The sequence below is a fragment of the Podarcis melisellensis genome (assembly GCF_964234715.1).
Source record: "Podarcis melisellensis genome assembly, chromosome: 15".
In the NCBI taxonomy this organism is placed as follows: Eukaryota; Metazoa; Chordata; class Lepidosauria; order Squamata; family Lacertidae; genus Podarcis; species Podarcis melisellensis.
In genome coordinates this window covers 43,682,014-43,696,816 of record NC_138532.1, presented here as the reverse complement: position 1 = coordinate 43,696,816, position 14,803 = coordinate 43,682,014, and the positions used below count along the sequence as shown (strand labels likewise).

Genomic DNA, 14,803 nt, shown 5'->3' with positions numbered 1-14,803 from the left:
GCCCCAGCATCACCTGCTGGCCACAGAGCACACCTCTCCTGCCCTCTGGCCAACCAGCAACCAGGCTCTCTCACAATTTTGCATTGTGGGTAAAGGCAAAGGAAGGAAGGCGGTGGCGTCCTCCCCAATTTAGCTAGAAGCGGTAGAGTTATATTTGGGGGGGGGGCGGATTTGATCCAACTTGTTTCGATTCAGCATGTGAAAGAAACCAGTCACTCGTAAGAGGGGCCTGTACCCGTGGATCTCTGTGCTGAGGCCAGTGAGCTGCACAGAGATGCAACAGAAGGCTTCTTCCAAGGTCAAATGATTCTAGTGTGCCTCTTCACTGGGAGAAATTGGAAGGAGGCAACCCCAGAGCGTGGAAACCTCCAGAGCTGCAGCAGGCAGCCTCTTCTCTGAGCTCTAGTTGTTACCTACGTAATGCTGTTGCTAATGGCAAGTTCTGCATGGGCTAGTGAGGTGAGGTGAGAATATTCTTGAAAATGAGAATATTCTCTGCTAGAAAATTCTCCAGTTTACAAACTGTAAATTCTAATGTCAGAACCAGTTTACAATCCACTTTTTAAAAATCTACTAAATAATAAGTCAAGCTGTGACACTGCCAGTGTAAGTAATGAGTAACGATTTTTTTTAATCCAGTTACATTACTGAGCATTGTGTCATTCACCATTGGCATTTCTAAAATGTGAGCTACAGAAAACATTTATTTTTTAAGTTTTAAAAATGTTATTCATTTAATTTGATGAACATTTGAATTTGCAAGACTGACATACTGAAATATATATCATATAATAATACATTTAATGTTACTGGCTTCTTTTTATATGTATGCATATAGTTTTATTTATCAATTATATAACTAATTATGCCATTTTCAATTATTAAAATGATATCATTTTCAATGCATTAAAATGAATATTCTCCTATTTTAAATGAATTTCTCTAATATTCTCATTAATCAAGAATATTCTCCAAAAGATATTCTGAGAGTTTAACATCACTACTGGGCCTTGAACAACACTAGTGTGTCCTGGCTTGTGGTTTGGGGGCATTTGAATTCATGTCAAGGTTACAAATTTAAGCTGGTCTCAAGGACAGTTTTCTTTTTTTGCCAAATGGTCTACAGGAAATGGATCCAAGAAATGGCAGCTCTGTGATGCGAACTACCTAACAAATCAATTTCCTGGCTTATCGGGTGGTGGCGGGAGAAGGAAAGGAACCATGACAGCAAATCAGCGCTCAGATCTGCTGCAGGGTGCATGTGCCTCAATGTGGCAAGCTTTAAAATATTAGCAAAATGCCTCAACTACCATAATGGAGTGGATCGCTGGGGAAAAGTTCTGGGGGATGCAGGCCTCAGTGTGTATGAAATAAATCCTTCCAGCTGAGTTTGGACATCGTAGGTCCCTATACATGTTCCCAGAATAGATAGGAGGTCTCTCATTCATTACTTTTTATCATTAAGACCAAAGTGCCCCTGAACCAGGGAAGATGTGTGACTAAAGGCACAGTTGACCAGAGGCAAGAGACCATCCGTCCCAATGCTGCCCTTTTCACAGTTAAAGGGGGGGGTGGAAGGGGGCTATTAGTTTAACAGCAAAAAGTGTTTGCATAAAGGTTCTGAACCTCTCTGCCTGAAATCAGTGGCTCAGAGGGCTTTTCACCATTCCTCTTTGGGAAGAGAGAAGGGCTGCTTCAGGCAGCAGATGGGCATAAGAAGAGTCCTGCGGGATCAGGCCCATGGCCCATCTAGAACAGCATCCTGTTTTCACAGGGGCCAACCAGATTCCAGTAGGAAACCACAAGCAAGAACACTCTCCCCTCCTGCTGTTTCCTGCATCTGTATTCAAGAAGCACAGAAGTGACAGAAGGGCATTGGAAAGGGAGAACAGTGTTTGTTCCCCCCTGCAGTGGAGAACGATACGCAGGAAGATGCCTTATACTGAGTGAGACAGCTGGTCCATCTAGTTCAGTATTGTCTACACTGACCGGTAGACTCTTCCAAGGTTTCAGGCAGAGTGTCTGTCCCCATTCCTACCTGGAGTTCCAGAACTGAACCTGGGACCCGTTGTCTGCAAAGCGTATGCTCTACCGCTGAGCTATGGGCCTTCCCCAAATATTATCACCCTGTCGCCTGGCCAGCTTTAACCAAGGGACGCTACCTCGCCCTTCGTCCTGCAGCAACTCAACTTAGAGGAGGGAGCCCTCAGAAGATGGGGGTCTTCGGGAGTCACGAGGAGCCACTTGATACAGGAGCATGTGGGAAAGCAGCACAGTCACATCTAGCTGGGCCTTGACACAAAGCCGCCTGCCCCCTCCCCCAGCGATGAGGGTGCTCCCTCCTACCTCTGCGTGTCAGAGATGCACCACCAGGCCCAGGCCAGCCGCCGTAGACATACTGCTTCTCGTCCGACCCGCAGCAACCACCTGCAGAGGAAGCAGAGAGAGGGGTTGGAACGGGCGCTTTATTTCGTCTATAAAGCTCCGAAGGATGCCCACCGTTCCAAAGGGGAGGCCTTTCCAGGCAACCAGCAAAGCAGTGAAAAGCTAAAGGCAATGGTATGCACAATATGATGGCAGCAGAGCCCAGATATGTCAAACTGCAGCAGACCCGCTTGCCTGTTTAAGCCCTGCCTCCATTTCTGTTCCCTTCCATCTGCCTGCATTTCCAGATTGTAAGCATCTCGTTCTTTGTAAATCGAAAGGGCGTAAGGAGAGCTTGAGAGCTCAGGCCAACGGACCCTGCTAGTCCAGGATCCTGTCCTCACAGTGGTCCAAAGAGATGCCCCCGGTGGGAAGTCCGCAAGCAGGACTTGAGCACACCAGAGCCCTCTCCCTTGCTGTCCTAAGATTCTAGTCCTCATGATCATAAATAAAGGAGGTGTTTAATAGGAAAATAGGAAGCCGCCTTTTCAGAAGCCAGTCCAATTGGTCCATGGAAGGTGGTGGACTCTCCTTCACTGGAGGTTTTTGAACACAGGTTGGAGGTCATCTATCAGGAATGCTTTAGCTATGATTTCTGCATGCAGGCGTTGGACTAGATGACCTCTGGTGTTCCTTCCAACTATGATTCTATGACACGAGCACCAGAGTTCTCTCCCCTCCTGCAGTTTCCGACAACTGACATTCAGAAGCATTGCAGTCTCCAATTGTGGAGACAGGGCACTCATTGCTAACAGCCATCCAGCCCTCTCCTCCATGATCTGTCCATCCACCTTTTAAAGTCATCCTAGTTTGTGGAAAACATTTTTTTTCACAGTTGAACTACGTGCTGTGTGAAGAAGCCCTTTCTTTTCTCTGTCCTGAATCTTCAACATTCAGCTTCATGGATGCCCACAAGTTCCAGTCTTATAAGGGAGAAAAGCTCTTCTCTATCTACTTCCTCTCTGCTAGGCATAATTCAATAAAATATAATTGCAAAGGAAGAGTATACATGAGTAGCCAACAGTTGCAGGAGAAAGTCAGGCAGCCAAAGCTCAGAATGAGCTCAGGCTTGCAAGAGAGGCTGAAAACAGTAACAAAAGGTTTCATTAACAATGTCTGAAACAAGAGGAACAACAAGCAAGCGGTAGCTCCTCTGCATGCAGAAAATGGAAAAAAGCAAAAAAGCTATTGGGTGAAGGTGGAACAGTTCAACACCTACTTTGCCTCTGTCTACACCCAAAAGGAAAGCAGTGCCCAACCTGGGGATAATAGGATAAACAATGGAAGGAGGGAGCTGCAGCCCACGATAGGAAAATAGGTAGTGAGGGAACACCTAGCTACTTTAAATGAATTCAAATCTCCAGGGCCTGAGGAGCTGCACCTAATGATACTAAAGGAGCGGGCAGGTATAATCTCAGAGCCTCTTTCTATAATATTTGAGAATTCTTGGGGATTTCTCCCTGTAGGTTGGAGGGGGGCAACTGTTGTCTCCATCATCCAGAGAGAGGAGCCATCCCAGTTATAACGGCTGGCCTGCAGGAGCCTCTGGGGCACAGATAATTAAGCAGTCGGTGTGTGACCACTTAGAAAATGGTGCAGCAAGAGTTTCTCACAGACAAGTCATCCAGATAAATTTATTTCTTTTTTTTAACTTTAAACTTCTCTGTTGGGGGGGTGCACAACTGCCTGCAACTGCCCTTAATTTTCTCATTGTCTCGGCAGCCATAGGAGACGCTTGCTTTCCACTTTAAAAAATAATAATTAAAAAGCAAGTTCTCAGAACTTCAGAAATAGCCATATGCAGCTTAATGGATAAGAAACAGGAGCAGGTGGGGGCTGGCACCATAGGACACTCCCCCCCCCCTCTATCACACACACTCCCACCCAGGCCCAGTGCAATTTCCTGCTGCAGCTGTGCAGGAAAGATTAAATCAGGAGAGGGAGCCAAGAGATCACCTATGACCGAATTGGTGCAGAGCCATTCAGAAGCTCTCCTCCTCCTCCTCTGGCAGGAAGGCAGGGAACTGGGCCAGTTCCCATTCCTCTGCGCGTGACCCACGCCTGTGACTTTCTCAACCTCAGGGCTCTGCCAACTGTGTTTTGCAGCACACCGCCCCCAGCAGACGGCCCCCCACAGCTTAGAAAGATTTTGGAAGCAGAGGAGGAAGGAAGCATTCCGGTCCCTACCCGGCCCAGAAGGAGCTTTTATTAGGTCGTTTGATTGGGAAACGAATATTGTATTCCCCCCCCCGCCTTTCCACTCCTGCACTTCCGTCAAATCTCCAACTCCTTGAACGCCTTTGTGAATCAATTCTGCCCAATCGTTCAGATTGATTGCAGTTGTCTCTCAGAGAAAACCGAAATAAAATATATTCAGAACAAGCAAGGAAACCAACGGCAAACAGTGAACACCCTGTCCCTTCAGAGCTGTTTGGCATTAACACACCCCTCAATGGGGAGCCCAGAATTATCCTGGAGGATTCGGCCCAGAAGCACCTGTGGGAGATGGCGAGGCACCTGGGTGCTTTAAGAGTCTGAATTCCAATAACCCACAGTGGAAACAGAAGGGGCCTGGAAGAACCAGTGGTTTCAAAGCAAGTCTGCCCGCTCTCAGGGACTGCAGTATCTAGTAAAGGGGACCTAAAGGTAAAGGTAAAGGGACCCCTGACCATGAGGTCCAGTCATGGCCAACTCTGGGGTTGCGGCGCTCATCTCGCTTTATTGGCCGAGGGAACCGGCGTACAGCTTCCGGGTCATGTAGCCAGCAGGACTAAGCTGCTTCAGGCTAACCAGAGCAGCGCACAGAAACGCCGTTTACCTTCCCGCCGGTGTGGTACCTATTTATCTACTTGAACTTTGATGTGCTTTCGAACGGCTAGGATGGCAGGAGCAGGGACCAAGCAACGGGAGCTCATCCTGTCGCGGGGATTTGAACCACCAACCTTCTGATCGGCAAGTCCTAGGCTCTGTGGTTTAACCCACAGCACCACCCACGTCCCGTGAAAGGGGACCTAGAACTTTCCAAATCCCTGAGAAAAATCCAAAAACTCCACTGGGCCTCCAAGATGTCGGTGGCAGGGCGCCTGCGGTGCATGAGAGAGGTGCCAGGTTCAATCTCCAGTGGCATCTCCAGGAAGGAGACCCCATGTCTGAAACCCTGGAGAGCTGCTGCTAGTCACTGTAGGCTATAGTGAGCGAGAGGGACGCATGGCCTAGCTCAAGAGCTACTCAGAAACTTGAGGACTGGAGTCTTACTTTAAGGGAACGGCTTGTGCAGCTCAGCGGCAGAACAGCTACAGAAGCTCCAAGGTTCAATCCCCGGTGACATCTCCAAGCAGGGTTGGGAATGGACCCTGCCCGGAACCCTGGAGAGCCACTGCTGCTATCCAGTGTAGACAACACTGAGGTAGGTGGGCCAAAGGTCTGACTCAAGAGAGGGCAGCTTCCTCTGTTGCTCATTAACCAGGCACTTTCCTTCAGCACCCAGGACTCTGGAGCTCCCCCTGGCTGTTCATTCACTTGTAAAAAAAAACCCCTCCATTGCCAAATGCAGCCCTGCAGGCAAGAACTTCATCAGCAGGGGGTGGGGACTAGTTCAGAAGGTGAAAGCAGCCAGAATTCAGGTGGACTGGTTATTCCTCCACCCCAAAACAGAAAATATTGCGGGGAGGGGGGCGTGTGGTAGCAAATGATGATGCTATTTTGGGGAGGGGAGGGAGGTGGAGAGGAAAGGAGGACTGGCACTGAGAAAGGCCGGCCAGCCACACCCACTGCTGTTTTCTTCATTCTGCCTCAGGGAGGTCCCTGCTGGCTGTGTAATGAGATTTGCTCAGATGGAAGGAAAAGTGCAGCCAGCAGGCGAGATCCTGGGAGACAATGTTAGAAACGGAGATATGAAAGCGAGGGGCTAGATGGCACCTTAAACCGAGGTTATGGGCGCAACAATGGAATGTCTAGGCGTACTTTTTAATAACAAGAATACAAAGCTGAAAATGAATGAACTGCAGCTAAAATATTTTGTTCATTTTTCACATGGTCTAGTCCTTCCCCTGCCCACCCCCCTAATATTCTTAAGTGGGTCTCTTCTCCAGTCTTCAGAGAGTAGCTGGAAGCGGGGAGGAAGAAAAAGGTCCTACTTTCCTTCCACTCCACAGTTTTAACCTGAAATCTTAGGTGCAGTACTGTGCCCGGAGCTCAGGAACCCTCCCCTGGGGACCAAGGGACCACTATGAGCAGATCATCCCAGTTCCTTTGCCATTTTGGAGCACTGATGAGGCGCTCTCTCTCTCTCTCTCTCTCTCTCTTTTCTCTCTTTCTCTACTGCTATTTGTATAAACTTAAAAGGAGTTTGCAGCTCGCTCTCTGTTTGTTTTTAAAAGAGTCACACACAAGCACAGCAAGGTCCACTTTCACAGAATGTCGACTAACTTCCTTATGGAAAGACATTCTGGATTATTTTTTTAAATATACCTTTAAATCTGTGAATTTTCACAGGAGAACTATGACTGTGACTCTCACATACGATGAAACACTTGAGACCACGTACATTTTTCTTTATTACGAGCTTATGGGGTCCTTCTTATATCCTTCTCTTTTGTATTGTTTTGTTTTGAAATGCATTCAACTCTCTGTTTCCCTTATCCACTTTATAGTATTTGTACACATTTTCCTGTATTACAAAACTGTACTTATATATATATATTTATACTTTGTGATATATCTCGTATACAGTATTGCAATGTTTAGCTGGTCAGATATCGCCCAGCCCCTAGGCCTTATTACGAAATGCAACTTTGAAAACTCTTCTCAAACAGGGTGACAGTAAAGGCTTAGTTGTAAACCTACTCATACTAAATTGGCACGGTGGTGGAATCTGGGGCTAGACAAGAGAGGAGGGGGGTGACCCGCTTGTGATCTTCCAGAGGTACCTGAACAGCTGCTGGAAAGAACAAAGCAAACTCTGCTTGATGCAGCAGCAAGGGTTTCACCTCCTGGGTTGAAAATACTACACCTCCTAATTACATGCAGCTTGACATGTAAAGGAAGCAGAGCAGGGCTTGGAGAGGAAGGTTCCCCCCCCCCCCTAGAGAGCTCTCCCAAACAAGGGTATGGAGGGGGAGAAGGGAAGCAGAGCAAAACAGAGGCTGCTCCTCCCTCTCTGCTGCTAAGTCTTGGCAAAAGGAATCCTGATTCCCGAAAAGATAGCAGCTGTTGGAAAGGAGCCCACCTCTCTCCAGAGAAAGGCTGTTGCACAACGGCCTGTCCTTCCTTACAAGCTAACGGGAATTTTTGCAACAGGCTGCCTGCACAGACGCAAAGTGGGTCACGGGTTCATCCATCTAATCTCATTTAGACAGAGAAATAAAGACAGGCAGTGCTCATGCTGCATCTCTGGGCATCTGCAGGCTGGTGTGCCAGTTGAAGGGCTAGCCAGCAATTTTGGCAAACGGTCCCCTAAGCCACCAGCAGAGGCACAACCCACACCTCAACAAAAGCAGCAAAGCAAACACAGATTGTTTGCTTGGGAGTTAAAATAGAACAAGGCAGCATGAACAGTCCAGCTGCCAGGTTATTGTGGACTTGTCTCGGGGGCATGACATTCCCTGCAAACATCGGAAAATGCTGGAGACACACACACACACACACACTCCACTGCAAGACTTCACGCCACAGGTGGGCTGCAGATTAGTAAGGGGGCCTCAGTTTAAACCTAGTCCAGCCTGCCACAAAAACTAGCTGGGGAAGCCATTCCCTGTCACGGAAGGAAGCAATTATTCCATCCTAATAGGTTAGTTAGTACCTTGTCAGCACTGGGTGAATGCAACTCTCACCCTGATTATGATGCTTTGGGGTAGGATTTAAACAAGCAAAAATCCTCCAGAAATCTTTCCCTGGCAACAGTTCTCCTGGTGCCACTTGCTAGTTAGGTGTAAGTTTTTTATATTCATTTGTTATACCATTGGATTTCTTGAGGAAGAGGTGCTGGGGCTCAGCCCCTGCCGGAAGCCACAGAACTCCCGTAGCGGAGTCATGGGGCCTTATCCAAGATACGGAGGGCCAGGATGTGGTTACTCAAATCAGAGGCATGTTGATTACTTCATGTCCTCATTGCAGAGAGAGGGCAGGCTGGGATGACTCTGGCACTGGAAGAAGGTTCGATTTGATTAAGTCTTCTGCTCGCAAGGCTCCAGGCCTCCTGACACACACAGGAACACAGCCTGCATTCATCTGCTGCTGGACACGGACCAATCCTGCAGTGCTAAGAATGCTTCCCATTTCAAAAAGTGCCCAGAAAGCAGATGGGAAATGCTGTCCAGTAACACCATAGACCCTTGGATCACCATTTTCTCCTATCAAGGGCAGGCTGGCAACGCAACTTGCGAGCACAGCCTGCCTGCCTGCCTGCCTGCCACAAGACTGGGGGAGGAGGAGGGGGGAATCCGGGACTGATCATGTCTCTTGAGGGCTGGTAGCATGCAGACAACACAAATGTATGCTAGTATGCCTGTACAAATTCACACAAGATAACTGGGGTCAGCCTTGTTACTCCTACGCTGGAAAATACCAGCTAATAATAGTAATTTAAACAAATACTAATTTTATTATCTAGCTGGGTTTCCCAACCAACCTGGGCAGCTTCCAGCACATATAAAAAGATAACAAAATGTCCAACATTAAAAACTTCCTGATACAGGGCTGCTTTCAGGTGTCTTCTAAAAGTTGTGTAGTTCTTTAGCTCCCCTGCATTTGACGGGAGGGCGTTCCACAGGGTAGATGCCACTACCGAGAAGCCCCTCTGCCTGGTTACCTGCAACTTCACTTCTTGCAGGGAGGGAACTGTTATAAGGCCCTTGGAGTTGGACCTCAGTGTCCAGGCTGAATGATGGGGGTGGAGACGCTCCTTCAGGTGTAATGAAGTTTAAGAGGAGTGCAATTATAAAGCATCAAATTAAACAGGTATTTGTACAGGCTAAGGTTTTATTTTCCATGTGAAAGAGGCTACTAGTGGGAAGTTGATGCTCTGTGGGCATATGTGAAATGAGGGAAGCCTCTGGGTCATGAACTCACAGAGCAGCTACTCAACTCTCAATCTACAATTGACTACAATTTGGGAGAATTGTACTGCTCTACGTTACAGAGCTGTTGGGAGAATTACAAGGACTACATACAGCATGTGGTTTGAGTGCTCTGGAACATGGTATATAAAATGCTAAAAGCTAATGCTGGTGTATTTCCATCCCACACTGTTCCCGTCTGAAGTCTAGGCAGGGGTGGGGTTCTCCCTGCCTATCAGAACTTCCAAGCAGGCAAGGAAGGACAGTAGCTCAGCAGCAGAGCGCCTGCTTTGCCTGGAGAAGGTCCCGGGTTCAATCCCCGGATTCTTCCGTTAAAAACATACCAGGGAGCAGAGAGAATGGAAGATCCGTAGTTGCCCAAGACCCTGGAAGAGCCGCTGCCAGTCAGAGTAGACAACACAAAGCAGAGGATTAGTGGCTTGACTCAGTAGGCAGATCCTCATCTGCAGAGGTTGGATGGCCATCTGCCAGAGATTCTTTAGCTCTGATTCCTGCATTGCAAGGGGTTGGACTAGATGATCCTTGGAGTCCCTTCCAACTCCCCAATTCTGTTATTCCATGTCTGTAACAGGATTAACCTGCACAGCCATGGTTCATGGAAGATACACTCTGCCCATGTTCATGTTATATTCCATATTTTCTTTCCAGGCCACTCGAGGCCATTTCCTTCCGAAACAGAAAAAAGCAGGAGGGTGTGGTGGTTATTAAGAGTGCTATGTTTTCCCCAGAATGATTTTCCATCTACTGCAGTAGCTTTGGCTACACTGAGACAGTAATAAAAGGGAGAATGGAGGCTCTCAAGGGAGGTGGAGGCTCCCATCACCAACACACACACACACACACACACACACACACACACACCCTGACCGCTTTTACGAGCTGAACTGGCCTCTTCCAATTGTAATCACAGCAGCTCACACCTTCTTTTTCCTGAAAATAACTTACTGGGCTACAAATCACGTATTTTGCCTTGGAAATGTGTTCCTGTAAAGCTCAGATACTTGGCAGAAAACACATTCAGAGGCACCCCCACCCTATTAACTGTAATATCATACCAAACCGCGGTTATGGAAAATGGTAAGTGGGTTGCAGGATCTTCATGAACCAGGAAGAAAACATTTCAGGAAATGCACAAATACAATCAATCTAAGTTGCGTTTTCATACAACTGTTTCCCATCAAGCAAAAGCACCTGCCCACTTTAATATGCCTCAGATGAAAATAGGAAGCATTCAGCACCATTTTCTTAAGAGAAGTTCAAATCACTGAGAAATGGATCCCTAACAAATTTTGCAGTTTGTGTCAGGAGCGGATGGGAGCTTACTTGAATGCAAACCAGCTAATGCTCAGTTCAAGCGCTATAGATCCCATGGGACACATTGCGTCACTGTTGTGATTATTATTCATAAACAAAAAACCCAAGGCCTTATGGGGAGCTCCGTGCTGTACAAGGTGGGTTGTGTGTGATATTATTAATATTAATGCTAATTTCAAATTTCTAAAGAACTGTACACTTTTTTTTAATACAGAGACCAAGTGGCAGGGAAAATATGTGTGCATGTTTTCCAGAGACAAAGGCTGTGTTCATTTTTGTTGCAGCAAAACCAACAAATAATCTTATGCCATAATAAGAGTTGTTGGTCTTTAAGGTGCCACAAACAAGACTATTGTGTAGGCCTTGGGTTTGTCCCCCCCCCCCATTAGGCGGTATATAAATGCCACAAATGGTGTCTCCCTGTGTTAAGAGAGATCTCTGCATACTTTTGTGTTTATGTACATGAGTATATATTTATGGGGGGTGTACAAGAGAGAAATATCTTTGTATATGTAAATAACACTCTTTCTGTGGCTGCAAACATAGCATATATACGATATAAATAAATGTGCACAGGAGAGATGTGATATACCTATATGCACATGATATATATATCTGTGAATGTGTGCAATACGTGTAAGAGAGATATCAGTGTGTGTCTGTAAGAAAGATGAGTTTGCAATGTGTGTGCAGGCGTAAGAGAGCTCTGTGTGTATGGGCTCTATGTTGTTTGCAAAAGCAATCTCTGCGTGTGTTCTGTAGGTGGGTGCATAACAGAAATCTCTGTGTAAACGCGTGCTGTGCTGTGCTGTTGGTGCGAGATCCGTGTGTGCCGTCTACCCATCCGTGTGCAGGCGTGGGAAAAATCTACGTGCGCGTGCCCTCTCTGTGCGAGAGACACCTACGCATTTGTACATGCTGTGCCGTTTGTGTAACAGGGAGATCTCCGTGTGCCTGGGATAGATGTGCGTGTGTGCTTGTGCAAGAGAAATCTCTGCGTACCTGTCCGCTCCCGTGTCAGAGAGCGCTGTGTGTATGCAGGCATACACGTGTGTGTGTGTCCTACATGTGTCCCCACAGAGGGGAGGGATAAAGCCCCCCCCCAGGCCTCACCCAATTCAAGGAGGAAGACCCCCCCCCGGGAGGGAAGGAGGAAGGAGAACAGCAGAAAGGAAGAAGAGGAGGGCGAGGCAGACCTTCAAGGCAGACGACGAGCTGCGGGGGGAGGGGGGCCTCAGCGTCCCTCCCCCCCTTGAGGAAAACAAGCCCCCCCCTCACGCTCCCTCCCCTTGGTCTCCTTACCTGACACGACGAGGGCCTCGTTGGGCCCCACCGTGTGGCAGTTGCCCATGACGACTCGACTCAGCCAACGCCAAGCAGCAGCCCGCCCCCTCCCACCGACCACCACCAACACGGCGCACGCGCACTGCGCTCCGCCCGATTAACGGGTCGGGGGGAATCTTCGGGAGGAGCGGCAGCGGCGGCACCGCCTCCTTCCTCGGCTCCTCCCCCGCCCCCGAAGGCTCCGCCCACAGGAAGCGCGTCCGAGGGTGGGGGGGAGAGAGCGTGGGCGGGAAAAGGAAAGAGCGGGAAAGGGGAGCGGAGGGAGGAGGAAGAGGGAGAAGCCGCCTCCTCCGCCTTCGCCTCAGGCCGCCATTTTGGGCGGAGGAGGAAAGGGTGAGGGGAGAAAAAGAAAAGGATAAAATAAAGTGCCCCCCCCATCTTCCTGAGAACACGCGCCCTTTGTGAACACACGTCGCATTGTTTGGTTTTCGTTATTATGTTACGTGTTTTCGCGTTTTCGCACGAGAACCTCCTGCAGAGAAGGGCAGTGTATAAATTCAATAAACAAAATTATCAGAACTCGAAAAGAAAGTTACTATCCAGACAGGGCATAATAAAAATATAATTTGTTGTTGTTGTTGTTATTAACACACCACACACTCCAGGTCCCAGGTGGGGTACAATCAATCAATGATGGTAAATGTTACAGATAGGTAGCTGTGTTGGTCTGCCATAGTCAAAACAAAATAAAAAAATTTCCTTCCAGTAGCACCTTAAAGACCAACTAAGTTAGTTCTTGGTATGAGCTTTCGTGTGCATGCACACTTCTTCAGATACACAGAAGCATGCACACGAAAGCTCATACCAAGAACTAACTTAGTTGGTCTTTAAGGTGCTACTGGAAGGAAATTTTTTTATTTTGTTTTAATGATGGTAAATGGCATTCTTGTTGATTCTTTTTTAGTAGCCCTTCACCCCAAGGTCCCAGGGTTGGGTACGTTTAAAATATAATTTAAAAACAGTTTTAAAAACAGCTTGCCATTGCAGAAGCAAGGCAGGTCCTAAAAACCTACATCTGAATGGTCCTCCTTGTCTTTTAAGGGCATCTTCCCATTTGTCTCTTCTCCCTGCATATATTCTGTGATTAGCAACAGTTTTTCTGGCTCCGTTTTTTCAAAAGACCATCCTTGAGACCCTCCCTCAGCCCAACATTGATGCCCCCTCAGCCACTCCAGTCTTGCCCAGCTGGCCTCAAAATTACAGCTGCCACATTATGCTTTCCCCCCACTTGCTAATAAACACATATTTTTATGTGGCAGCTCCTACAATTTGGACTCCAGCCCCCTTTGCTCTTTTTTTTAAGTCTCTGCTAAAGACATTTCTGTCTGGGCAAGCCTATCCAGACACACAAACAAGCTGCCATCTGTTTTTATTATTACTAATATTGTTTTAGGTTCTAAAAAAGATTTCACTGATAATTTTGCTGTTTTGTTCTTTTTCTGGTGGTTTAGTCAGGTGGCATATAAACGTTGTGGGGAGTGAAGTAATATGTACCTAAATCAAGTTTCATTTTTAACATTTCAGCTTCTGCCACAATCAGCTGCTCTGATAAAAATGAAAGAATTGAGCTGAGAGTTCTGCATTGCAGGGGGTTGGACTGGGTGACCCCGAGGTCCCTTTGATATAGGAATTGGAGACTCAAGGTGTACATTTTTATTATTTTAATAACGTTTCAGTGTCTCGCTTTAATTGCATTTAACCATTCAGAATGCATTAGACTTGATCTTTGTGTGTTCTGCATTTGTGAATCTTCCTTCTAAACTACTCTCCTCTCTCTCCTTATCTACTCCTGAAAATCTTACTAATGGCAGGAGGATGTTTTAGCACCATAGTGAGAATCAGCTATCCTTGAAGCTATCTGAGACTCAGGAAGAGGATTTTATGATGCTCTTCTCTCTCACTGAAGGCTAAGCTGCCAGGGTAATGCTGGATATCCAAGACCTGAAATGGTCAAATGGCCTGGGCACATCAGGGCCACTCCAAAGTGATTGCAGGGGTTAAGATGCCAGTATGAAGCCACACATGCTTTACGTCTCATGACCTGTAATCTTTCCTGACATATGTTTAAGGATGTCTTATGACTCTTGGTTTGCTGTGTTTGAATTACTGAATTGCCTCGGGGCAGACCTCAACTGGCACGTTGAGTCGAGTGAGCTCTGTCCTATTGCAATAGCTATAATAAAACTGGGTCCCTAAATCTGGATGCTGGACTTGGAAATAGCTTCCTTGGTTCTGTGGTTTATGCAAAAGGTGGTTGTTCCTCACCTGGGTAACAAACAAGGTGGTGTAGAGGTGAATTCTTACCACTATAATATTGCCAAGATGGTGGGTTCTGGAGTTTTGAGACTGGAGGGATGCTCAGAAAGTCTTCAGTTGCTGCAGCTCAGTTATAAATGCTACTAAAGCGCTACACTTTAAGCCACCTACTGTATTAGCAATCCTGGCTTTCATCCTTGTACTTACATTGTATATTGCCTACACTGACTGGCAGCAGGGGCTCTCTCCTGTTTTTCAGACAGGAAGTCTCTCCCAGCCTGAGGATCAAACCTGGGACCTTTCACACGCAAACCAGGTGCTCTGTACTACTGCTGTGTGACACAAAATGCCCTTTTTTTACCTGAGAACCTGGAGAGCAGCTGCCAATC

General features: G+C 47.2%; 1 protein-coding gene across 1 annotated transcript in view; it reads right to left on the bottom strand.

The window, feature by feature from the left end:
• Nucleotides 1–12,221, bottom strand: part of FLOT2 (flotillin 2) — a 25,291-nt gene extending 13,070 nt beyond the window's left edge. Inside the window, 3 exon segments of the mRNA XM_081890560.1 lie at nucleotides 2,347–2,380; nucleotides 2,383–2,427; nucleotides 12,117–12,221. Of these exon segments, the coding sequence (XP_081746686.1) occupies nucleotides 2,347–2,380; nucleotides 2,383–2,427; nucleotides 12,117–12,165 (128 nt within the window). The 5' untranslated portion in view covers nucleotides 12,166–12,221.
• Between the last annotated feature and the right edge of the window lie 2,582 nt (nucleotides 12,222–14,803).